This window comes from Peromyscus eremicus, chromosome 6 (genome assembly GCF_949786415.1).
Source record: "Peromyscus eremicus chromosome 6, PerEre_H2_v1, whole genome shotgun sequence".
NCBI classification, from domain to species: Eukaryota; Metazoa; Chordata; class Mammalia; order Rodentia; family Cricetidae; genus Peromyscus; species Peromyscus eremicus.
The window spans coordinates 56253748-56280957 of record NC_081421.1 but is presented as its reverse complement, the minus strand read 5'-3'; the positions used below and the strand labels follow the sequence as shown (position 1 = coordinate 56280957).

Genomic DNA, 27210 nt, shown 5'->3' with positions numbered 1-27210 from the left:
GTTCTGGTGAAATCTTGGAAACAATTTTATGATCTTGTGTACTGTGATGATGTAAGATTAAGCACTATGATGAGAAATAATTCAGTAAAATGTTATGTCATCATACATATGACGCATTCCTGTTAAAATTCAATTTACCCTGATACTTACCTCAATGGAATCACTTTATATAATTACCTCATTGTGTCATGCTTTATAAAGCTTATTGAGCACTTACTTTATATTATATATGCAACAAATACTGTAATTCCATACAAAATTTATTCAAATAAATCTTTAAATAATCAATTTAAGTTTTGGCTGCGCATTGCTTGGAAAAACATGGCTTTGTTGGAATCTTGAGCAGGGGTAGACATCTTTCTGAAGCTTGGCCTGAGGGTCCTTATAGGATTATTATTTCACCAGCTCCCAGAACTCAAAGGCACTTAAGAAATACAACACAGGAATCTAGTTCAGCTCCTAGAATGTGCTACTCCTGACACGTTTTAAAGATGCTCTTCTTGCTTCTGTGTCAATATTGACTGTCACAGATCAGTCTCTCCCTTACACTATGGACCCTAAGAATGACAAAAGTCATCTTTCCCTGCTCCAATGCCTGTACTGAGGCATGGTCAGGGCTAACACATAGAACTGTTGTAGAAATAAGTAGCAGTTCTCTAGGGAGGAACGATCTTTCCAACTCACTAAATAGGCCAACTGGCTAAACAGCAATCATGCATTCCTAACAAAAATATGATGCTTGGGGTTTATATCAGACTTGAGTCTTAGTCTTCTTTTCCCAGCCTGCCTTGGCTGTTGACAGCATTTAGTTAAGTTGCTGATATGAGAGAAGGTACAAAATATTGTGTTAAGTTTTCTAATGATTCATGATTAGAATTAACAAGTTATTTCCAAGAAGTGGGAAGTTCTTGAAAGAGGCAGACTATAAATCAGTCTTAATTGAACACCATAAGGATCATGTTTAGCTACTCTGTAATATGCATGTAAAGTAGAACCATCTGTGTCCTAGGTTCTGCATTATGGATCTGTCTACTTTCCAATTTTTAAAATTTTAAATGTGAAAGAAGAAATATAGTACTTGTGCAGACTTTCTGTCAGTAGTATTTACATAATAATAACATGCATTTTGTTCTTTGTATTATTTCTAGATGAATAAAGAATACTAGCTAGATAAATAAAGACCCCAATCATTGAGTCTATTAGAGAAACATAAACTTTGACAGGCAGAATTTATTCCAGGATTCTAAATCGTAAGAACTATAGAACAGCTCTTTACATGCTTTTTGATGAGAGGAAATGAAGCTTACAAAGTAAGTATTCCCCATTTGGGCAGAAACTGGGGGTTCAGTTGGAGTATACCACAGTACATAGTTAGCAAAGAACAGATTCAGCATTTACTCTTCAGCTTATTGATTTCTGAGGTTTGTCTTTAGTTCCCCATGGTATTTGCTAAAAATGTATTGCCTAGAAATAACTCAAGAGTATAGAGGCAGGCATGCCTAGATTATATCCAAACAAATGACATTTTGCATATAAGAAGTGAGCTTTATATGTATCTATGGGGTTCCTGGAGTTAGTATTTCAAGGATGTACAAAGGAAGATGATGGTGGCTTTCAGCTACATGGCTTGTGTGTATGTGTTGTGTGCTTATGTGCACACTTGTGCATGTGCATACATTATACACACTTGTAGTTAAACAGATAAAAATTTAGAGGCAATTACTATGGTGGTATTGTGTTCCCCAAAATATTGTGCACACTAATAAACTTATCTGGGGTCAGAGACAAAACAGCCACTAGATACAAAGGCTAGAAAATGGTGGCACTCACACCTTTAATCCTAGCACTCCAGAGGTAGAAATCCCTCTGGATCTCTGTGAGTTCAAGACCACATTGGAAATGGCCAGGCATGGTGACACATGCCTTTAATCCCAGAAAGCAAGCCTTTAGTCCCAGGGAGTGGTGGTAGAAAGCAGAAAGGTATATAAGGCGTGAGGACCAGAAACTAGAAGCATTTGGCTGGTTAAGCTTTTAGGCTTCTAGCAGCACAGTTCAGCTGAGAGCCATTGGGACGAGGCTTCCAGTCTGAGGAAACAAGACCAGCTGAGAAGTTGGCCAGGTGAGGTTAGCTATGGCTTTTTCTGTCTCTCTGACCATCCAGCATTTCACCCCAATAACTGGCCCCGGGTTTGATTTTATTAATAAGACTCTCTAAGATTCATGCTACAAATTACCATGTCAAAATTTATGTCTCTCTAATAGACTCATGATTAGGTTCTTTATATTTCTTGGTGACTAAGCTATATACCATTGCAAGAGTTTTTTCCCAAAAGATTCAATAATTCTTAACATAAATATCACAGTAATTTGTACTGGTGATTCCTCCACTGGGCCCCATTACCCTTTGCTCTGGAGGCTGGGGAGCCTCTTTAATGGAAACTCTCTGGAATTTCAAAGTCACTGCACAGTTGACTGATTTAACACTTGCAGTGGGAACCCCATGAATCACTTCCAGGACCTGTGGGCGATTTTCAGTATGACTCCTAAGTATTAAGTAATGAATTGACCCACTCTGCCTCTGGTTTTCTGGGGGAGGAGCACCCATGTGCAGGGGCAGGTAAGTCATCACTCATCTACATGGGATGTAAAGGTAGAGAGTGGCCTCTCCATGAAGCTCATTTGAAATAATTTTCATGCTATCTTACAGGCATCAGGGGAATCCAGTGGTTTAGAACTCGAGAGTAAAATGATATGATCATTTTAGAGGTATAAATCTTGGAAAATACAGTAGATACATTATAATAGTGTTTTTTACAGCCATCCAGACTCTACTCTGGAGATTATAGTGTGGGAACCGCTGAGTTAAAGGTCATTGAATTTAGTTACTAATAAAGATTGTCAGAATCAGAGGGAGTTACTTATATCAGGCTCTAATTAGAAAATAAAAGTAATAAAGCTGTGAAGTCATGGAAAGGGATATTATATATATATATATATATATATATATATATATATATGTACATGTATAAATATGTGATTATATAACAAGAACTATCACAAAAGATTGCTTGAACTGCATCTCACCAAAGGTCATCATAACTTCATACAAAAACAAAAAGCTTTTTTTTTGTCCCCATTTCCATGGGGACTACTTGGTTAAGCTTGATGTGTATCTATGTAGCTGAAGGGAGTTATTTTAGAATAGAACAACTTAATAATCTGTATTTATTTTACCAGTAAAATCTCTTGTTTTCCTTCACTTCTTGGGCATACTTAAGCATATGCCCAGCAGCATACAATGAACTCATTATATCTCCAAAATCTGTCTTAGTTTGTCATTTTAGGTTGGCTGGAGACAACTGAATAGTAGAGGTGAGAGACAATAAAAAATGTACCTCCAAGAAAGGATTAATGAAATGGAGAGAAAGTATGTAGATGAAGGAATGGGTTCTAAGGTAGAGTTGACTTGATTGAGTACCTAGAATTCCTTTGACTTTATTGATGGTTACACAATAGTGATGCTGCTGAGAGACAGAAATGGTAAGGAGGAAAGGACCACTGGGTGCTGACAGCAGCTTTGGGAGGATGGTGAGGGGCATCTTGGACACAGCTGGATTAAAAGTATCTAAGGAGAAAGCCACACTGGATATATGGATTTGGATCCAAGGAAATGTGAATGTAAAGCATATCAATACTAATAAATACCTACTAGTACTCACAAATAATGATAAATTTTAAGCCACACATTTAAGAATAAGTTCTTTTTAATTAAAAGTCAGAATATAGGTTTTTTATTATAAATGTTGTCAAAATCTAGAATACTTGAGGGCTAACAATGATTTTGAAAATTTAAAACTTCATTTGCATTTGAAACTGGGTATCAGAAAACCACTGGTAACATACTGAAAGTCAGAAACACAAACTGTCACTGAACTTAGTTCCTTTTTGGACTCCTTGAATAATTAGACTACTTTATTTAAAATGTTAAGAATCATCTTCTTCTATTTTTTCACACTCGAGTCTATGCACATTCTTTTGAGATTGTTTCTCACTGGAACAGGAAAAAAAATAAGGAGTTTTGATCTTGATTCCGGTATTCTAATGAGAAACATGAATAAAGAGCAAAGTGAGTTGGACTACCAGCTATCAGAGAGTTTTTTTAAATAAGAGTTTAGGAAATAGAAATGAAATGCCAACAATGGGACTGAGTTCTTTTGGACTGGAAGGTGAACCACCAGGAACACATGGGAATTATATAGTAAAGGACAGGAGAGATAGAAAAATGTGGAATACTTTGTTCTCTGCTACAGAGAGAAAAAGGCAAGAAGCTAAATGTATTGGATCCTTGACAGTGAAGCTTTCTAGAAATTCCAACTCATAGGAAGTAGCGTAGGATACTTCCTATCACATGCTTGCCATGTGCTTCACTTAAATTCAATTAAGTTGACTCTCTGAAGAAGAGACTTTCTCATTTCTTCTTTGTGCATAGTTGTTCTACTGTCTAGGATAAGGTCCATTTGTTGAGGTAAAGCAATTGATATTCCAAATCCATACATATGGCACTCCTCCTCAGAAGGCTGCTGTGATTGTGAGATACACACTGATTAGGTTGACAGTTCTAGTAGATGAGGTCATCTACAGCTGGTGATTACAAGTCACAAGGGAAAACAAATTCTGATCACTTCTTTGATCCAACTTGACCGAAGTACTCCATTAAAATAAACAGCTAGAAAGACAAAAAGCAAGCGAAAATCTCAACTGCTTCCAGATGGAGGGCTTGATGTGACCTCTGATCCCACCAAGCTCTCAGAGTTCCACACTGTTCCAGATTTCATTGCAGGTCCATGTGCCAGGGGTTGGGGAGTTTATATGAATTTTGGTTGTCCATCTCTCTGCAAGAATGGGATGATCTGCCATTGTTTAAAAAAATGCTAGCTTGCTCTTAGAACCTCTTGAAGGCAGTTGTTGAAACTTGTCAGTGAATAATGCTTAGAATTAAGTATTATATTAGGCCATATTATGAAGAGCATCATTTTCATAGTTGTCTCATGATGACCCCAAAACATGGCATGATCACACAAAGACAACGGAGACAGAGTCTGCTATGCCTAAGGCAAAAAGTAAAAGAGGAAAAAAAAAGGTATTAATAGCAATCAATTTTCTCTATACCATTTGCTTCACAAAATTTAATTTTCACTTATGTTTAGAATGAGTTAGTATTCCTTAACAAAATAATTTAATGGTTATACTTAGCTGTCAGTAAAAGTAAGGCAAGCTTAAAGGCAAACACTAGTAGAGAAGAGATACTTAAGATTTTTGTCCCAAAAAAACAAACCCAAACTACTTGCTAGCTGAATAAATGAGTGTCTATAAGATCTGCACCACATTGACCTGTGTTTCCTAAGGGGAAAAATGACTTATAGAACTTACTTTAAAATGTTTAAAAACTTAAACTCTTATATTTGTGAAGTTTACTATATTTTAATGAGTCCTAAGTGTGTTAGGCTTTCTTATTACATCAGAATCTAGAACTTGTCACCACAGTGAAAGTTTTAACAGCCCATTTGAAAACTAGATTTCATTTCAATGACCCATAATCTTGAAATTTCCTTGGATCATGGAGCAGTCTCTGCCATGTGGACAGCACTGGGTATACAAATGTTCAGCAAATATGGTCAGGAAGGACTGGAATCTCAGGACAGTCAGTAGCCTGGAAGGCTCTGGAGACTCAAACTGTGAAAGCACATAAAGGGGAGAGAAGGTCTGGGAGGCCAGAAAAGGCCATCGTGAAATGCAGAGCCATACTCAAGGCAGCATCTGCATTGTGTCCATTGGAATCCCCAGGCCATAGATTCATGGTCAGAGCTTTGAACACAGTTCATTTTTAGCACAAACTAGCCACACCTCACTGCCACGCTGAGAGACTGTGAGAGTCAGTAGCAGAGGGGCATTCTTAGCAGCTTCAGATCTGTGAGTCCAAGTGACACAAAAGTCCCATGAACTACTGAGCAGCAGGGGTCTGGGTGGCTGGCTGTGCTCTGTGATGGTGGCTCTTTCTAATATGGAAACGATTTCACTGTCTAATAGCACAGGTTAGTTATTGATTTTTCACAGACTTGATGCTGTGGAGTAAGTGAGCAGGAGTCACTAGATTGAAGCAAAACACCTACTCTCAAATTTTACTGGAACTCTTGATCTTTCTCACAGTCTGAAGGGTCTACAAGTTGGGAAGATTTATGTGCCACAATGTCAGAACTCATGATAATGAGAAATGAGTGTTTCTATATGCAATTTAGTTTAATTCTAACTAGATTTAGAAAACATGATGATTTTGCAGACCAAATCTCACACTACAATTCTGAATACAGGTTTCAGCATCAGCTAAGAACACTGAACCAGATCTTTCCATTTGCTTTTGTGTGGCTGGTTATACAATATAAAGGCATCTGTGTATTTGGTAAGCTTTGCAGTTTCTGTAGGTATTTTGTGAGCATTTTTCAGGTGACAGATTGCATATTAAGTAAAAACAAGTGTGAGGCTCACTCCGATTTTCATACCCAGACACAAAGCAAAACTGATTCCTAACTGTTTTTTTGCTTTCATGTTTTCCTTGCCTTTGCTATGTCAGAGATCAAACCCAGGGGCCTTGGGCCAGTTCTGCAAGTGCTCTACCACTGACTCACATCCTCAGCTCCTCTTGACAGTCTCGAGCAATAGGGGAATCCATACATCATAAAAAATGAATCTGAAGGAGAAACAGGGTTCTGGAGAAAGTTCAGTCTCTTAAATGGAGTGTATAATCTGTTTTTTCAAGTGGTTGCCTTTGTTAAATTATTGTTTTATTTTATGTTTTAACATACATACATAACTTTTTATTTTAAAATGAGTATGTGTTTGACAGTGCATTATGAAAATTTTCATTTTTTTATTAACAGTGTAAGCAAAAAAAAATAATACCACAAAATGGCACTGAGCCCATTGGAAGCATTCAGGTTTGTCATGACGATATATTAGAAAAGGCCTTCAGAGTTAACCTAGAAGTTTCAACACAAATTGACTTACCACAAATGTTACCTCCCATTTTCACGTGGGCATAGCCTTCTATTCCCCAGGAGTTGCCCCATGAATTTCGCACCATCCAATATGGAGTATTTCCTACAAAGGTAAGATGCTAAGACACACTCTGATAAACCTATATTGATTAGGAGCACATACATATCTGTATTTAAAATTGAGTATGCTATAAATCTATTTGCTACAATGAAAATATTATTAATGTGAAACAATCATTTACATTTACTGTCTTTAACTTATTTTGTCTAGATAGCTTAATAAACTTGAATTGTGCTTATTGTCTCATTCTACACAGTAGAATCTAAGTTCATTTTATTTAATACAGAGTTAGGTAAGACAAGACAAAGTCATTCCCAGGAAATTAAAAGATGCAGTATTACACACATATGATAAACTATCAGGTACTTCTCTCCTGCTAACAGTTACCCTAAATATTTCAGATGAAGCACTCACATCATGTGAATTTAAAATTACCATTCACAGATTGAGGTGTGGCTCAGTGCCAAAGTGCTGGTCTTATATATGCAAGCCACAGGATTGAATGGTCAGCAAAACAGAGAGAGAGAGAGAGAGAGAGAGAGAGAGAGAGAGAGAGAGAGAGAGAGAGAGAGAGGAGAAAGGGGAGGAGGGGAGGGACGGAGGGATGATTATCAAAATCTGAGGGATATACCAAGACAATTTCATGAAGACCAGAGGAGAGTGGCGTCTGAGGCACAGCACAACATCTCAGCATTCTCCAGGTAGCCCTAGTTCAGAGGTCCCTCTGGGGAGGGATTCTATGCACTCATCCTTACCTGTTTTATCAAATCCTGTGATGAGAACCGCATGGTTCGCCTCCCCACTGGAGCAGTGATGCTGGATTATGCCCCCCAGGTAATCCTGCCAGCTCACTGCATCAACTATCACCACCAAAGGGCCGAAGTTCAGAAGCGCTTTTGCCATTTCATCTTCTTGGTCACTATGGAAGGAAGATATGCACAGGTAAAGAGTTTAACTTTTTTTTTTTTTTTTTTTTTTTTGGTTTTTCAAGACAGGGTTTTTCTGTGTAGTTTTGGTGCCTGTCCTGGATCTTGCTCTGTAGACCAGATTGGCCTCAAACTCACAGATATCCACCTGGCTCTGCCTCCCAAGTGCTGGGATTAAAGGCGTGTGCCACCACTGCCCGGCTAAGAATTTAACTTTTAAGGTCAAAGTAAAACACAGTCTTTTAAATCTGTTTTAAATTGGGGTATGATAGCAATCACAAAGAATGTAAACGCAGATATTAAAGGTCAAGAGAGGTTGACAGTCCAGGGCTCTATGGGACTTTAGGATGTTGGGATTTCAGTCTCTTCCTGTATTGTTTGCTAAGCAAGGTTTCTACTTATATGGTCTTCTCATGGCCCAAGGTGTGTGGACCCCCAGCCATTGAACACATGTTCCAATCAGCACAAAACAGAAAGGCAGAGCTCTGTGTCTCTGTTGAGATTTCCAGGAAGTAACACTTCTCTGTGCACAGATCTCATTGGGCAGAACTCAGTCATGAGATTGACTCTGGCTTACAAGAAGATATGGAAAGAGTTTTGTATCTGGTAAGCAAAGCATCCTGATAGAGTGCGGGGTCCCTTTTATTAAATAAAGTGTCAAGTTCTGATATTTGTAAATATGTTGTCACCTCCAAGAGATGAGTATCTGGCAAACAACTATGTCCACTTTTTTTTGTGTGTCAGTGAAAGTTAAATACAGGAATTACAAAGAAGGCTCACTCAGAAAAACTCTGGAAGAGATGTCCAAAACATAAGAAGAAATATCAAGATGCCAGAGTACTAGGTGCAAGGCTACCAAGACTGCAAAGCAAATGGTTGTTGCTTTTACATTTCCTGATGTTTACATCAAAATCTAATGTTGCATAACATTTGGCCCCCATCTATCCTAAATGTGTGTGATCAAACCACTATTTACATTTTTCAAAGGCCAGCTTGTGGGTGAAGGATACCGAAACCATGGTACTGAGAGTTCAGGCTATAAAGATAGCATGTGGTAGTTTATTGCTACAGAAAGCCATGAAGGATTAGTGGCTTTCAGAGTAAATGCTTCCTTACTGCACCTGCTGCTACAGCCAGTTTCCAGCAAGGAGACACTTAGTTCACAGATGGAAGTCACTCTGAAAGTCTAACCGTGGAATGAACTGCAATAGAAACTGTGCCCTCATTTTACCAAGGGGTCATCCAAAATATTAACCTGAGATTTGACTTGTACATTTTGAATGTATGCTCTAATAATTGGTGCACAGCAATTATTAGATAATGGGGGTGAATATAAATTTTTTTAAAGGCACCATGGCCAAAGACAGGCTTTGGGTTTCTTTAATTCTGGGCTCAAATCTCAGATTTATATTGTATTATACCATTTACCATACTCTATACAACCATAAAATTATAGAATTTAGTAGGCTTTATGTTCTGTAGCATGTCTAGCATGAGTCACATAATATATCATATATACTAAATCTATAATAAATCTCATACAGTTTACTCAAACCTTATAATCTTCCTCTGCCTTCTAAGTAATCCAAGAACTAGTTTAGCTTAGGGTGAGCTGAACTAGTATACTGTAGGTGCAATACACCTCTTTCATCTTGAAATTCTTTGAATGTTCAAATATATTCTCTACATTCGCCCTAATACAATTGTCTCCATCTCCTTAGGACAACAAAAGATGCATAGTAAGTCCTTCTCATCAACGATCTAGTTTCAAGGACACCAGGAGAGATGCTAAAGATGTAGGCAGAGAAGCCTCAGAATGTAACCATTCTACAGTACCGATTTTGGAGTCATTGAAATAATTTAGTAACACTCTGTGCCTGAGCACGATGAGGACAAGAGAGAGAAGGTGCTAGCAAATTAGACCCAGGCTAGCCCACGGTCATGGCCAGCAGAGATCTTCTCCACTTGATCTCAGATACCTGATCAAGGGACACTGCCATCATTTGCTCTTTAGCTTTCCCCAAGTTAAACTCTGTGGCCAACAGCATCAGCATCTGCCCCAGTCAGTCCATTATGAGCTACGATGCCGAGAACCGGTAAGTTTTCAGACCTAGATTCCACGCGTTTACATGTTATTCCACAAATCAACAACTTACAAAAATCTATATTCTTCAAAGAATTCTCCTAAATTTTGTTGTCATCAAGGTTTATTGTTTAAGGCAAACACTCTCTCTGACATCTGGTGATTCTGTTGATATCATCTCCTCTTCCTGAGAGCTTGAAGTGACAATGTCATGTCCTTGGTCTGGATCACAGTCACTTCCTTCCTTTTGTTATCTCCATAGCTATTCTCACAGGCCAGTCTGAGTCATGCAAGGCCTGGCTCTGAGAAGCAAAAGTCCATGGGAGACACCTAGCATGATGGTGTTTTGCTTTAAGCCTAGGTGGTGTTTGTGTTTGAACCTTTCCCCCTTTCCCGATCCTTTTGAGTTCCTGTGCCATGTCTCATGGAGGTTTGGGTAGATCACCAGCCCCCACACGACATGTTTTGAGAACTCTGAGTACTAGATCTCATGATCTCAGAACTGGAGAGGGAGATGAATGGGCTCAGAGTTAAATAGGCATGATCTTCCCTCCCTTACAGTCTGTACCCAGAGACCTCGAGTCATAGACACACATCTGATGCAAGGAGTGATACAGACATGCCAGAGATCTGATCCCTAATAACTGAGGCAGATGCCAAGGAAGACCCTCCATCTCCAGCACTCAGCACTGTAGTAGACACCACTACTTCCCAGAATGAGACTTCAGCTCTATAGTAAACTAGGAATCATGGCAGCATGGCCCCCTCCACCTCAGTGGCACCCTCAGCTAAAGGGTCTTATAAGGTGATGGGTATCAGTTTTGATGAAGCTCAGAAGTGTGTATCTCACCTCTGACCCAGAGTTCCTCAGTCATTGGCCTCAAGTCATACATAAGATTCTGGCTAAGGACAAGAACATTTCTCCCTTATCTCCCACTGCCAGGGTCTCTTGTAGTCACTGTCTACATCTCTCAGCTGCTCTGATTTTTCCTTGTAGCTCCTTTCTTGCCTTAGACTTTCTTGCTTCATTCCATCAATTCAAGTTTTTCAGTTTAAAAAGCCTAGACTCTCTTATAAAGAAATGTGTAGTACCAGGCCTTCATGAGAAGAATGGGTGCTGACTCTCACCTCCACACTCTTCTAGTCCCCTGGGGGGTCCTCTTATGCTGGCCTTGATCTTTTCTCCACTGGACTGCATTGTCTCCTCCTTGCTCTACAAGTATGCTAAACAGGCCTCTGTCTCAGGACTTCTACACCCATATCCTCTGTTTGGAGCAATATTTATGATGCTATCTTCATGAGCACATTATCTCAAAAGTCAGTCCTGGGTGAGGCTCCTTCTGGCAGCCCTTTTTAGGAATACATATTCTCCTTTCCCCTAGAGAAGTGGTTCTCAACCTTCTTAATGCTACAACCCTTTAATACAGCTCCTCAGGTTGTGGTGACCACTAATCATAAAATTTTTTATGGTTGGTATTTTTAGACGCAATTATTTGCATGCTCTTCTCCAACCACTGGATGTCATCTTGCAAGCTTTCAATCCAGTGACAGTTAAAATTAGAGTCTCATATCTCGTTCAGTCTCTCCCTCTTGACAGTGCTTGGAAATTATTACTGTTGTGAATCATAATATAAATATCTGATATGCAGAATATATGATATGTGACCCCTGGGAAAGGGTCATTTGACCCCAAAGGGTCCTGACTCTCAGGTTGAGAACCACTGCCCCCAGAGGCTTCCTTTTCCCACTGTTTTATTTAAAAGTTCATATACCAAACCTACCACATGTTTCTATTAGTTTTATTTGTCTGCCTCAATCATTTAAGAACAATCCACAAGGACAGGAGTTTGTCTAGGCTACTTATTTTCCAATCTCCAACAATAAACACTGTCCAGTAGTTATCTGAATGATTGGATAAATCAATTCATGCTCTTTCTGAGGCTTGATTCTTCCAGTTTGAGATTACTGTGGAGTGTTTAAACAATGCAGAAGTTGTTGGACTGTAGGCACTGCTTAGCACTAGAGTAATCTCTTTCTCCATCCTACTTGCCCACCAAATCATTCAGAGTGATATTATTCTCTGTTTCTTCCACATTTTTAACTTGATACCCAGGAAATAGTTATCCCCTTGATTCAATTTAATTACCTGTGGATGACGTCTGGGTCCTTTTGTGAATGCTTTTTCAAGTATACTCTCCAGGAACTGGCAACTTATAAAGACATGTTTTCTTATTTCAGGGGGTGTATTGCCTTTACTCCCAAAGGAGACAGTGGCCAATGTCCTTGTGGACAGAACCCTGTGTAGCCAGTTATGGAAGTAAGGCTCTGGTTCTTCTGGTCATTCCCCAGGGCCCTTCCTGAAAACAGGAGCTGGGTTGACAATCTCTAGTGCTCTGGACACTTATACCAAGATTTAAAGGGTTATGCTTTGTTCAAGGATCTAATTTCACCCCACTGCCTATTTCCCATGGGTAGATGCCCTCTGCATCAAGCATCAGTAAATCACAGGACATTGTATACCTGGGTCTGAATGGAGTTCTTTCATTCCATGAGATGTTTAATAATGGCACAATAACCCAAAATGCATTTATCAATGGATCCAGGAGTTGGTTGTTTCTTCTGTCTACAACATTCCTATTCTATACCTGTTACTAAATGACCTAAATAATTCTCTGGCCAGATCTTTTTTTTAAATGTGATTTTAATGATTGTTTATACTTTAACTCACCAAAGTTGCCCCATTTTTCAATGCCCACCACCACTCTTTCCTTTTATCGGCCTTTACTTGCCCTGCATCCCCATCACATTCATGCACCATGCATGTTACATAACTTATTTTCAATGCTATAGTTTTAGCTCCAAGTATTATTGTGATAGGCTTGAGTTTTCCCAATAGCTGCCCACTTGAGAACTGCACAGAATATAGTGTTCAAAAAGGCTTCTTATTATGTATTCTGTGAACCGTGCAATATGAATTTGGACAGACTCAAATATTAAGACTGAAACAAGCTCCTGTATCTTACCATCTGAAATTTTTGAGTGTTGGTAGACATATGTTATAGCTTTAAACTGAAATGAAAGTTATTCATTTAAACTTCTTATTTTTAGTGTGGTGATACATAAAAGAATATGCAGATTCTCCTTAAGAGACTTCAGTGACACCCCATTGTGAGCATCAGTTGAACTCTTTAGTAAGAAGTTAGTTCTGAGCCAAGAGTGTGCAAGGGTAAGGGTGCCTTCAATCAAGTCATTAATTCTGAAACCAGTACAGATTGTGCACAAAATAAAAACATAAAAAAACAAGTCATTTACCTGAAGTCATATGCAGAAAAATTTTTGATTGAAACTCCAGACTGTGATCTGGGAAAGTAGCGACACAGGCCATTTTCTGCCTTGAACGGGTATTCTGAATCTTCCACCAACTTCATCTGTGTCTAGAGAGAACAGTCATAAAGTGTTCACTACCAGTTGTTTTAAAGGTTAAGCAGAGCTTACTTCAGTGAAGTCAAAGAGGTCAGGCTGCACCCAAGCAGCCTGTAGGCATAATTTGATCTTAAGATTCTAACTGAAATCACCAGGTGCTTGTACCAAACATCCTAGAAAACATGAATCCTTAACTTTTTCTTTTGATTTTTTTTTCTTACGCCTTTTCATTCTAGCACCACCATAGATATATTAACAAAGTCCTGTCATCCTTCTCTTGAGGGCATGCTAGGGCAACACACTTTCCTTCCAAGGCTCCTATTACTGAACCAGCAAAGCTCTGAGGCCAGACGGTGGCCAGATGTTCTTGCTACAGCATCTCTTGATGTGCTGCGTGTCTTACAGTTGTCTGTACAGGCAAATGTGCTGGGCTTATTCAAAGAGCAGAGGCACAATCATTGTTATCTATAATGAGTCTAGAGCTGTGACTGGTATGTGCAGTGGTTGCCTGTAAAGTGGATATGTGATGGGAGGGCATTTGGGTTTGGACAACACTAACATGATGACTTTTACAATGGCCTCTTATTTTCTTATTTTCATTCCACTAATGCTGGATGTATGAGTGTCAGGGAGAAAATGTCAACACAAGAGTGTGACAAAGCCCTGAAGTGGGAGGGCAAGGGCTTAGTATCCAGTTTCGTCTGGCGACATGATTCCAACTTTCAATGACCATTTCTTCATCTGTAAAGAGTTATAAATCCAGCTGACCTGTGGTGTCTCTCCTAACACTGTCATTCAGTATGTCTGAAACCAGTCACTGTGTGATCTAATCCTTCTGAGACGTTATGGGATAGGTTTCCACATGAGAATTATCTACTAAGAAAAATGAAGAAATCATTATCTTTCTAAAAACATATTTAAGATGTCTTTACTCCTTGATATATTGATGGCTAATTTGTCTGGAAGCCATTACTTCTAATATCTTCAGGGTCTGTGATGTAACCCCTTGGAGCTCTGGCTTAATCAAAGCTGGCCCTGGTTTGATTCCCCACAGTATACTTTTCCCCAGATTAAGTCATTCAAGCTTTGTCTACTTAGATTTCTGATCACTGAACCTTGTTTAATTTAGCAGAGTGACTGGACTCTGTGTACATAGAACATAAGAGAAAATCAGAGATTCAGAAAGCTGAGATGGTTACCTTGTTTAGCCAGCTCAAGGCACCGAGAGGAGAGCCACCATTGCAGCCATAATTATTAAAGGAGCAGTCGATGACCTGCTGCACGCTGAGGTAGTCCAGAGGTTTTCCTTGGATTGCACAAGCCGACTCTATTGCACCCACCACGCTGAAGGCCCAGCATCCTCCACACTGCCCAAAAGACAGGGGTAGTATATACTAACACACAGTGTCTACATTAAACTTATCAGTGTCTCTAGATACAGCAATATAAAGAAAAAAAAATGAGCCAAGTTTCCGGAAAGCAGAAACCTATACAATAAGCATTCATTCAAAAATGAAACTAAAATTCTCTTTGAGCACTGACTGCTAATTATTTATTAAAATTAAATCAGTAATGTCACTATTCCCAAGTAAGTTAACCAGGCTAATGAATTAGGAGAGGCCAAGAAAACACTTGGAGGCACTGGTTTGATTACGGTTAGTCAGTGACTTCAGCTTATGAATCACTGTTTCCCAGAAAAGAGTAAATGGGCTGCTTCTAAGGAAAGGAGGAAATCCAAGGAATGGAATAGGAGCCACATAAAAGTGTGCACAATCCATAGGAAAGGCAGGAAAGAAAGAAAGAAAGAAAGAAAGAAAGAAAGAAAGAAAGAAAGAAAGAAAGAAAGAAAGAAAGAAAGAGGGGGAAAAAGAGGAATTAAAACCTGGCTTAGTCATAAGACCATGTACTGCAGAACCAGCACAGTGAAGTTGTGAGCGTCCTTGTGGGGTGATGCTCTAAGCAACACCCTGGTTTTAAGTGGTCTTATTTAGTCCTCTAACCTCAGTGCCCATGCCACAGGAAAATAGTCACCAACTGAAGATGGACTGATCTCCAAATGTGAGTATGACTGCGGATACCACACCTAGAGCTAGCATGAGCCAAGCCACTGAGGCAGCTCCTAGGAAAACCCACCACTGCTGAGTATGTAAATTCCCGCTGGGAAGGACTAGATTCCTGCAACACCCACCACTTACCACTGTGAATCCAATGACAAACTAAATGACTTGGTAGTAAATTCTAATGAACAACCATAAACACTGAATCTGAGAACTAGGAACAAGCATCCTAACTAGACAGACACTAACATGCTGGGGTGTGCAAAGCACTTCCCTTCCTCTCCGCAGGGAGGAGGAAGGAACCGCTGCTGTTTCCAGTGCAGGGACCCTGTAAGTGCCATCTTGTGGCTGGAGATTTGACTTTCTCTTTTCGGCTACATCATTGGTGCTGATGGAATACACAGCAGTAGGAGATGTGAGAAGAAAAAGGAAGCACATGCTCTTCAAACTTCTACAAACTAGGTGGGCTGCTATGCATTACAAGTCACACCCATCCCATGTAGTGCTACCATTTCTTTCTGCCTTGAGATAACTCTCCACCCATGACTTCACAATACTCCACAAACTTCCCTCTCAGCATCCATCCATATCTGGAAGCATACTGTGGGTCATTTTCATGCTGAATTGCTGTATTTACTGCTGTACTTACATATCTGTTGATTCTTCAACAAGCAAAAAAAAAAAAAAAAAAGGTATCACCTTGTTTACAAGTTTTCTATTTGTTTGTAAAATGTTTCACAAAGCTTTTACGCACCATGATCTAATCTATTTCTCCCACATCCATTCTCCCTTTACTATCAAACTTTGGACAAGGCTGATCTGTAACAAGAGTATGTAGCCTTGAATCTACACTGACTGGATACAGGCTGGGTGGTATATGACCTTATAGGCAGTGAGCAGGTAGACCAGGTTTTCTGATGGAGCTCACGGGATGAAGGGAAGGCTAAACCCCAGACACTGTGTGGGCAGTCTCATTTCACTTTACCATGTACTTTACTTTTGAATCACTTGCACAACCAGTAATTGTGTTTACTTTCCCTGTGAGTCCACAGGATTCCTGGTTTGTGTAGTGTGGTTACTGGGATGTATTTCTGGGGTAGTGTGCTGAGGGCGATGGTCACAGATGAGTGAGCACACCCAGACAGGTTTAAAAGTCAGGACTGGATAACTCTCTCTCACCCTTCAAGGAGCCTTCTCTTCCATGTTGGATAACTGAGGTGCCATTTTACCTACAAAACACCATGGGTTTCTTGGTTTGACTGAACTTGACCTTGAGATGCTTTCTAATGCTCAGACAATGAAGAGCAAACAGATGCGGAGCTTACCATCTTCTGGTTTCTCACTTGGTTCACAACATGCTTGTCCCTCCAGTCAAATCTCAATGGCAAAGACACATTGGGGATGGGTGTCTGCCCTGCTGCTGGGTATCTGGGAGACCAGGCAGGTTTGCTGCCTAAATACAGAGCTGAAGAAAAAGAGGAAGAGACAACAGAGAATGCATCACAGGAAGGGCTTCTCTGGAGTCTTTTTTTTTTTTTTTAACACAATGTCAAGAAAAAACAGTAGCTACCCAGCCAACTCGTCACTTGAAATTTTTCCTCTGTGGTTTTCCTCAACATGAAATGCACTTTACTGAAAGCTGTAAGTGTAAATTTCTACAGTAGGGCTGGAGGTGATGTAGCATGACTTGCTTGATAGAGTTAGGCCAGTGACAAAAAAAATGTGAATAATTGATGTCATTTCTTTTATTATTACCCACAAAACCACAAATATTCTGAACAGAATTGGTGCTAGAAAATTACCAATGTGAGGAGACAATTGTTGCTTACACCTGAATAGATGTGCTTCATGGATGTGCATGTAATCATATTTAGTTCGTAAACAATGGTTAGCAGAGTATAGTCCTTAATTCATTTCCCTTATGTAGTGGGTAGCCATTCCAGCTTTGTTCTGGAAGTTCCAACCCCCACTGAGACTTCGGCAACTGTCACTCCTACAAGGCGGGGCCAAGGGAGGCGCCTGGGGACCCGAGATCGGGATCGGCGAACGCTCGCTTGGTTCCAGGACGCTGGATGGTGGAGGTGGACAGAGGAGAGCTCCAGAGAACACCGCTGGACTGTGATACACCTTCCCCAGACCCCGCGACCTACCTATCCCTTAATTTGTAAGTTATGCCATTAAATAAATCTCCTTTTAACTACGTGGAGTGGCCTAAATAATTTCACCAATATCTAGTCGGTAGAGCATGAGACTCTTAATCTCAGGGTCGTGGGTTCGAGCCCCACGTTGGGCGCCAGATATTGGTGAAATTATTTAGGCCACTCCACGTAGTTAAAAGGAGATTTATTTAATGGCGTAACTTACAAATTAAGGGATAGGTAGGTCGCGGGGTCTGGGGAAGGTGTATCACAGTCCAGCGGTGTTCTCTGGAGCTCTCCTCTGTCCACCTCCACCATCCAGCGTCCTGGAACCAAGCGAGCGTTCGCCGATCCCGATCTCGGGTCCCCAGGCGCCTCCCTTGGCCCCGCCTTGTAGGAGTGACAGTTGCCGAAGTCTCAATGGGGGTTGGAACTTCCAGAACAAAGCTGGAATGGCTACCCACTACACCCTTATGCTTAGCACATGGTACACACTTCAAAGTCGTCATTTAAAAAATATTAACTATCACACAATTTACAAGATTTTCAATGAAATCATTCCTTAATTAGACAAAGAAGTTAGAATCGGGAAATTAATCAATAGTACTTTCAGACCTTACCTTTGAACTCTTCAGGAAACAAGTAAGAAAACTGATTTATTCCATAGAAGGCAGTGGAGTTTTCATGAGAGAAAGAGTTCAAGTATCGATGTCTATTAAGACTTTCCTGAAATAATGAAAACAAACTTTTTATGTCTACTGTTTGAGCTTTCCAAAGCCATAAATGTAAAAACTTGGAGATATTTTGGATGCAAAAGTCAAACTTGATATTCAGGCTGGGGGAAGGATGCCTTATGCATCTGTAATTCTTCTTCCCCACACATGCTGAGAGTGTCACACACATATTTTTTAAAGTGATGACAAGCACTAGACACTGGTGACACATTGTAATTAAACAATTATGAATATGAAATGTGTCTTCCACATATTTTTTTCCTCTGTGCAAAGTAACGAGGCTTGGAAAAGGACTAAGTTGATAAATGAAGGGAGAAGTCCAAGTCTCTTAAAGTCGGATCTCAGTTTATTTCATTTGGAACAAAAAGGCTTTAGGAAGGATGCAACCCTGAGGGTCTCCCCAGAAGACCAGGTTTTCCTATGTAGACGGAAGAAAATATTACTATAATTCTGTATTTCATCATATTCAACCTTAGGTTTGCCTTTTCTATGAAGAGGCTTATATTTCCCAACACTGGCTAATCTTTCAGGTTACGTGGAAATTCAGAGGACCACTATTCTCCATGTTAGCATATGTCCATGTTGACTTATGCACTTGAGTGTTTATGTGTATGACTCAGAAAAACAATAAGCAAAAACTCGGGCACGTTTATCAGTGTGACTTATTACTATGTCACCTGGACTGAAGACATGCCTGGAACACCATAGCGCCTCAATAACCATCTGCTCTTTAATAACGATCTATGTGAAATTTCCATATGGCCTCCTCTTACGACCTTTCATCAGTCGGTTCTGAGCAAGACCACGGCTGAGACTCATCACAGTCTTGATGCGTTCTCTCTTACTAAACATGAGTAGAAGGAATGCTAACCAGAGAATTTTAAAAGTTCTTTTGAGTTTCAAGTACTTATGGTTGGTGAAGTAAGGCTTTGAATATGATCCGCACTTACACATGGAAAAACAGAACTAAATTTATAAGGTAATTTTTGCATGACACAAATGACAACATAAGCCACTGGAAGGTAACTACAGAGGAATTTACAGGAATCAGTCATGAGATGGACTGATCATTTTCTTAAGCAGGAGAAGACAAGACAGGGATGGAGAATGCAGGGTGTTTGTAGCATGTGGCAGCCATGGGAACATGCATGGCTGGCCTCCATCTTTGGGACTTGAGCTGTTGGGGGCCTGAATTGTCAGGAACCCACAGCAGGAAGCTGAAGTTACCATGGTGGCAAACAGTTGATGCCTGAGTACTAAGATTGGCTGTATATAGGAGATACCAGAACCCCCTGAAAAATAATTCTTAAATAATAGTCACCAGGTGACTTTCAAAAACCTTCAAACATCCCTTGATCTGAACAGAAAAGAGCAAGATTCATCTCATAACCTCCCCTCTATCCCTGTGTCACTCAAGGTCAGTGTTACATTGCAGTCCAACAATTGATCCTGGCACTCTCCCCAATCTCTCATAGGTATGCGCCTAGGATGAGGGTAAAAGGTGAAAATAAGACATAAATTACCAATATCAGGAACGAAATGATCACGACTACAATGCTTCTGGCATTCTAATTATTTTGACAACTTTGTGCTAATAAGTTTTCTAATTTGCATGAAATAGAAAAACTGCTTGAGAAACAGATTACTGAACATGGAGGAAATAGAAAACTTTAATCATCTTTATCAATTCACAGCACTAAAACTGTAATTGAAAATTGACCCAGAAGGAAAACTATAGTTCCACATGGCTTCAGTAGTGAATTCCATACAATTAAGAAAGAAATAACAAGGATTTTATAGAAAACAAGGAGGGAGACTACATCTCAACTTAAACAAGACCATGTTACTGTGATTCTAAACCAGAAAAGAACATCTCAAGAAAACAAGACTGTGCATGAGTAACTCTCCTAAATATAAATATAAAATCCTTAGTGAAATATTGGCAAATCGAACACCACAATGCTTCAGACAGACAACATCATGACCAAGTGGAGCAGATACAAAAATGGTACACTGTTTAGCATAGGAAGCATATCAACACAATAAAGCATTTTAACAGAATAATGGAGTAAAATGAGACAAAATGACATGCTGTTCTTCCCTAAGAAGATATGTGTTATCTGGGATCGATAGCATGCTTGTGCTTTGTAAAGCTAAGTCTATCTGATTGCTAAGTACTTACAGTAACCGTAATAAGAGAAAACAATACGAGAGTGATCCATTTTAAATACTCATAGACCTAATTGTAAATGAAGAGAAGACAACTGTCAGATCTCCTCTAAGACGTAGATCTCACAGAAGCAGCAGCAGCAGCTCCCTCGGGGCTGCCGTGACCTTTCACTCAGCTCAACCAGACACCAGTTGCAGAATTCCACACGTCAGTCTTGTTATCGCCCCTGCAATTACTCCTGCCCTTTCATAGCTCTCTACAGCCATGCCAGGGACAGTCTACTTATCACTGCTGACATCCTGCCAAGAACAAAATGTCCTGTGTCACTCCCTCCCTGCCACTAATTTCACCTCCCTCCTTTAAATTCTAGTAACACTGAAAATTCCTCCCCATCCGCTTCTGGAGAATCATAGTTCTCTTACATCCCTGTGAACATAAACATATACATATTTGATTTTGAAATAAATAAACATCTTACCCTTGAAATGCAACCTAAAGGGACATATTCAACCTCTCTGTTCCCCTATTTTCTTCACTGACAAATTTGGTCACACTGCCAGAATATAGGGACTAATTAAATATGATACTGTTGGGACTATGTATATTTCAACCACTGGCAGAATGAGTGTCTAGTTAAACATCCCCAAGCTATACCTTCATCCTTAATAGCAGAACATTTTGATTATAGAAAACATCATTCAAAGATCACGCTTTCACCTTACTTGGGTTAAAATGCAGCAAATATTTATCATGACATTTCAAATAAAGACTAGTTATTGCAAACAATCTGATATTGTATTCAAAATAAAACAATGCCAACAGGACAGTCTATCTTAGATGATATCTATTAGAACTCAATCCTAGTTTACCTAACACAAGGCTCACATTGTTTAAAATTCTGTTTCATTTCTAGAATTGTCTGTTTTTTTCCAGTCACTTTCCTCATGACCCTCAATTTTGGCTGTTGGAGCAAATTTGCTACAGCCTCAGCAGCTCTGAGTCTGCATATGTCTTGTCTCATCACATCAAAAGCGAAAGGTCAGTCAGTAAATTCTAACATAAAGCAATAGGGGATATGATGGTGGGTGGGTACACAGTCACCACCTCTAGAGCTACATACAATGCTGAAATCAAAAAGCTAAGCCAAGGGTTCTCAACCTGTTGGCCACGACCCCTTTGCAAGTCAGATGACCCTTCCACAGGTGTCCCATATCAGATGTTTACATTAGCAGTAATTAATTAACACTAGCAAAATTACAGTTATGAAGTAGCAGTGCAATGACTTTATGCTTGGGGCTTACCACAACCTGAGGAACTGCATTAAAGGGTGGAAGCATTAGGAAAGTTGAGAACCACTGACCTAAGCCTTTTAAAGAGATCGTGGCATTTGGGTAGAATCTAGGGCCTTACACGTATGCAACACATAGTCTACCACAGAGCTGCACCCCAGCTCTTAGATTTGAATCACAGCTGCATTTAAAAGGGAAGACATGAAGAGGAAATCAGACAGACCTTATAAAAGAAAAATCAGAGCTGATAAGTAAGAAGAGTCTTTGAACAGATACAATGGGGAAATAAGTATTGTTACCTGCTTTCTGTTTTATTTTTAACTGTGTTTAACTGATTGATATACAGTGAGATGTCAGATTCCTTAGTGGAAGAGAATTTAAGGCTAAAGAACATGAGAGAAATTTCCAGTTATCATAAAAATAGGAGAAAACTTGCCCTTGGGATATTAGTAGGTACCACACATCTTCAAACCTCTCTAATTAACACTGCATCTTACGATCCTGACTCTGGAAAACCCTATCTTTTGAGCCTTTCAGTGACTTCTGACAGCCAAGCTTCTACATCTTCCAATTGCTTAATCTTGCTTCTGTATGTAGGTATGCATAAATGTGTAGACATTTTTATGTGCATATGAATGCATGCACCTGTATATATGTGCCAGCATTCATGTGTATATGTATATGAGTTTCAGCATCCATGCATACAGGCTTATGAGGATCACATATCAAAATTAAAGTGTATTTGTGTGATATTCCTATGCAGTCCCTTCCATATGCTAATTTGCAGCTTTACTGGCCTAGCTAGGTTGTTGGACATGTTTCCAAGCCCGTATGAGAGAGGAAAGACATTGTTTACTGAAAGTCAGAAGCAGAGAGGGCTGAACCTGGTACTGATAAAAGATAACTCTGCTGATAAGAGCCCTGAACTGGTCTCAAATGGAGATTAGGGTGAAGTTTTAAAATTCTTCAGAAACCAGCATTTTTTTTTTTTTCTGAGAAATCAGAAAGCCTCTCATTCCATTTCACGTTCTTGTTATCCAGACCTTTCCAACTATGGGAAACAAAGTGGCAGAAGTTTGTTTGGTTTATGGTAGTTGATAGACATAGTGCTTTTCAAAAACATCTAAGACGAGAAACCCACGGGGTGTTGGGAAGGTCCTCAATCGACCTCCAAGAGGAGAATGGTCAGGGAAATTTTTCTTGATAGTGGTTGATAAGAAGAATAAATTAAATACATATACTTTTCCCTTTCGTGTGCTCATTAGCATTTAGAGAAAGTAGTAAATCCTGAGGACCAATTTGTTGGGCTTTCTGGTCTCTAAGAAGAATGTTCACAGTTACCAAGCACACTAAAGATATAGCTGAGGGGATGGAGGGTTGGCTAAGCTGAAGTCCTGGTCTAGGCTCTTCCAATGAACTACTAGTTCTTCATGAATTACTTGCTCACTGTACCGTCTCGTCTCAGATTAATTAACGGAGGCATGAATGGGTATACAATTTTCCTAAGGCCACACAACCAGCACATGATGCATGGTTGCAGGCAGTCAAGTTGACTGGCATCCCATAACAAACCAGAGGAGTCTTATCTTGTGGGAGTGCCATTAGCATTCATTTAAGGGATATTCTGTGGAACGCACAGTGCTTCATTACTCAATTTTACCTTATAACATACTTTAAAATTTTTTACTCTATTATGAAATAAAAGAAGCTCTTATATTCTATACACAACTTGCCTTGTAAGAAAGCAGTAGGGTCTCAAATCAGCTAATTCAATAATGGAAATAATTCTGTAAAACAAAGGCTTTTTAGACTTATAAACTACGTTTTACTTAGCACATATTTTAATGCATACAGTCAGAAGAATCCTTCTTAATCCCTTTGGTCACCAAAGGAACAAAGCCCCCTGTTCTGACTCTCTAGCTGACATCGTCCAGGAGTGTTCACAGTTTGCAACTATAATTTAAAGACTAAATGTTCAGAAGACTGGGCACCCACTTTATCAATCAAATTCCTGCTAACGGGAACTGCAATGAAAACATTTTTTTTTTTTTTTTGGTATTCTTAACTCAAAGTTTTTAGAATAGACTAAGATTTGGAATGTTTTCTTCAACTTCCAACCTCCCACTTTCCCATATAGACTCTTGGCTGCATTTCTCTTTAAAAGAGTAGGATTTTCTGGATACTTGTTTCATGGTACAACAGCTGTATGGGTCATATGAATAGGCATGAAAATTATAATTTACAAACACAAATTTTATTTTATAATATTTTATCAGTGACTATGATTGTTAATCTCGATGGTCCATTCACTAGGATTTGGAATCACCATGGGAAAAAGCCTCTGGGAATATTACTGGGGATATTTCTAAATCAGGGTAACTGAAGGAAGGAAGACCATCCTAAACTTAGGAGGCACTGTGTCTTGTGCTGGGTCCTGGAGAGAACAAATATGAGAAAGTGAGTCAGACCACAGCATCCAGGCCTCCTTGCTTCCTGGCTGTCGATGCAATGTGGCCAGCTGCTACACACCCTTGCCACCACGACACGCCCATCCTGATGGACTGTCCTCCGGAAGTGTTAGTCAAACAGACCCTTCTTTCTTCAAGTCCTTTCAGCAACAAGGAAAGAAATCATACACTTACATTATTGGTCTCCAGGACCCAAGATTAAAAAAATTATAATCTATGTAGCGAATGAACACATTGTCAACACCATGAAACAGACTATTTCGCCCCAGTGTCTGGTTCATGAGGAGATCAAATCAAGGACAGGACTAGGTAACACACAGGCCAAGGACTTCGGTGAGAAATGGACAGTGCTTCTGCATTTGGTAACAAGAAATGAGCTCAAAAGTAACAAACAGGAGAAAAGCGTGCAGTTTGGTTTGAGTAAAACCTAGGGATGGGTAGCTGGAGCCAGGGTAGCTGGAGCCGAAGAAGTCCTGACCTTCTGCTACTGGAATTTTCCATGCCAATGAGGGAGAGCCGAAGAGGGCAGAGCTATGGTGTCCTACGGACATTTCAGAAAACAACAAGAAGCTAACTGGAGAAACATCAGATACACCTCCGCTGAGCAACTTGACTGAATTCAAACCGACTCTTGATTTAGAACAAGTGAGTTTTCTTTTCTAATAAAATCGTGATGGCATCTTTTCAGATTTAAAACCGTGTCACTTAGCATCAGCTCTAGGAACTGAGGCCAACTGTGAATCTGCATTCCAGTCAGTTTCGCTAGTTACTGGGAAAATGTGTCCATGGTCGGCTAACCGGTCCGTTTCAGAATTTTAAGGCTGGAGTAAAATTGAAGGATTATTATGGAAACTTTTTAAACAACCCGAGTTAAAGGCATTGAAATGTTTCCTTCTGTTCTACGTCAGTCTCCACCAAGTCAGAAAGAACTTTTTAGTAACGTGGTGGTACAGAGTCCCCAGGACCGGGAAATCATTAACCCAGCTAACTCAGCAGCCTGGGGAATCAATGAGCCTGCTCCTGGAGTTTGAACTTCCAGTTATTGGAGGAGGGAGCTAGCGCCCCCTGCAGGCGGCTTTCTAAGCGGCAGGTTTATTTTGAGAAAGGAGATATGGAACAGCTTTGGGATTCCGAGGTGCGGCTTCCCATTAGCTTTGCTTCCGACACATCTTTTGTTTTGGGGAGCATCACATAGATCCCTGTCCTGGGGAATCAGGCTTTAGGCAGCAGCGCTGCTGGGGAAAGTTGCTCCTGGAGCGTGGGTCCCTCCCTAGGAGCCCCGGAGCAGGGGACAGGTAGAGGAGGGAGCTTTGGTACCCGCAAGGCGGCCGCCTCCCGCTGGTGGCTCCGCGGCCAGGTCCTGGCAACCCCGCGGCCCAGACAGCAGCAGCAGCACAGCAGCAAGAGGCTCGCCCACCGTGGCTTCATTCCGGCGCCCGAGGTCCTCCAAGCACAGCCCTCTTTCTCTTTCGGTTCCTCGGCTCCGCCCACCGCCCGAGTGGGGCGCAGGCCCAGAAGTAGGCAGCTGCCGGGGGTCCCCGCTGTTTTGGTTGTTTGGTGCTTTGCGGGGAACATCCTGGACCTTGTGTTGTTGTTGAGCTCCAGGGGTTTGCCTCTTATCTAGTAGGAAAGAGACCAAGGCCTGATTTACGTAGCAGCGTGAAGATAGGAACTACTGAATTTCCTGCCATGTGGGATTAAGCCCATTATTTTTCATCCAGCCATTTCAAATTGAGTATGCGTTCATAGAATGTGTGTAAATTGAATTCAGCAGGTATTATGTAGACGTGTGATGTGTGCGAATTTACACCGCGCTTTCCTGCTTTCCTTCTATGGATGCTTGCAAGTACATTGTCCAGCTGCACAAAAATTTCTTTGCACACAATTTCTTTTTTCTTTGTAATGGTGTGGCTGTTTCTGTATTTGCAGAAGGCTGTACCTGCTTCTGAAGTTTGCGGTGAAACTTAAAGTAATTCTTCTAAACACATCTTTATATGTCGGGCACGTTCTGTGTGTTTAATTATTTCACTGTTAAGGTAGCTTTAATTTCTTTTCTTGTTTTATTATGCTGCTTTCTCTTTGGTTAGCTTATTTCATAACCCATTCAGCACACTTTCTTCCCCCTGCTTTAATTAAGTGTTGTAATTAAAAATAAAATGCTGCTTCCTTTTACCGCAGTGCTGGTGAACAGAGAGCAGAAGGAACAGAGGGAACGAACGTGTTCATGTCAGTCACTGCTCCAGTCTGGTCAGGCACAGCTCAGTGTAAGGGCTAACTGGAGGAGTGCAGCAGGGCTCTCCTTTAAGGAGACCGGGTGACTTAAATATCACACATCATTGATGACCCTGGGGAGAAGACAGCTCCTTCTCAGAACGACATGTGCACATGCTCAGGAAACGCAAATGCCGATTTTAGAATGAGTCCTTACTGTGCTTTTCTGTTTTATTCCCTTCTCTGTTTATATGCCTCTCCCTTCCTCTTCTGTGCTCTTCGTTCTCTTGTCCAAAAGCAGATCCTTTGTGGATGACTGTGACCAGGTTCCCAGAAAAGGGAAGGTCCTGTATCATTTCTGCCTTAGCCTCTGTGCCTATATGTATCTGAAAAAACCCTATGGCTCATTTTCTCCTCCCTCTTGTCTTTGGTCAAATGTTCCCTCATCCCCAGGCTTACCTTGACTGCCCTACTTAAAACAGAACCCCCTCCCGGGTTCCCACCTTATTCTTCGGATGATGTTCCATTGCTTCTTAGTATCTACATCATTTAATCCGCAACACTTTTCTGTAATGCCAGCTTTATGAGGACAAAGAGT

The 27210-nt window shown here is 40.3% G+C and overlaps 1 protein-coding gene across 1 annotated transcript; it reads right to left on the bottom strand.

Annotated features, from left to right (window-relative positions):
• Positions 1–5073: 5073 nt before the first annotated feature.
• Ctso (cathepsin O) lies at positions 5074–25868 on the bottom strand. Its single transcript, XM_059266524.1, has 8 exons — positions 25719–25868; positions 18361–18466; positions 16928–17067; positions 14745–14912; positions 13435–13556; positions 7869–8032; positions 7063–7155; positions 5074–5108 (listed from the first exon to the last, which is right to left on the bottom strand). The coding sequence occupies exons 1-8, from the start codon at positions 25827–25829 to the stop codon at positions 5074–5076; spliced, it is 939 nt and encodes a 312-aa protein (XP_059122507.1). The 5' UTR covers positions 25830–25868.
• Between the last annotated feature and the right edge of the window lie 1342 nt (positions 25869–27210).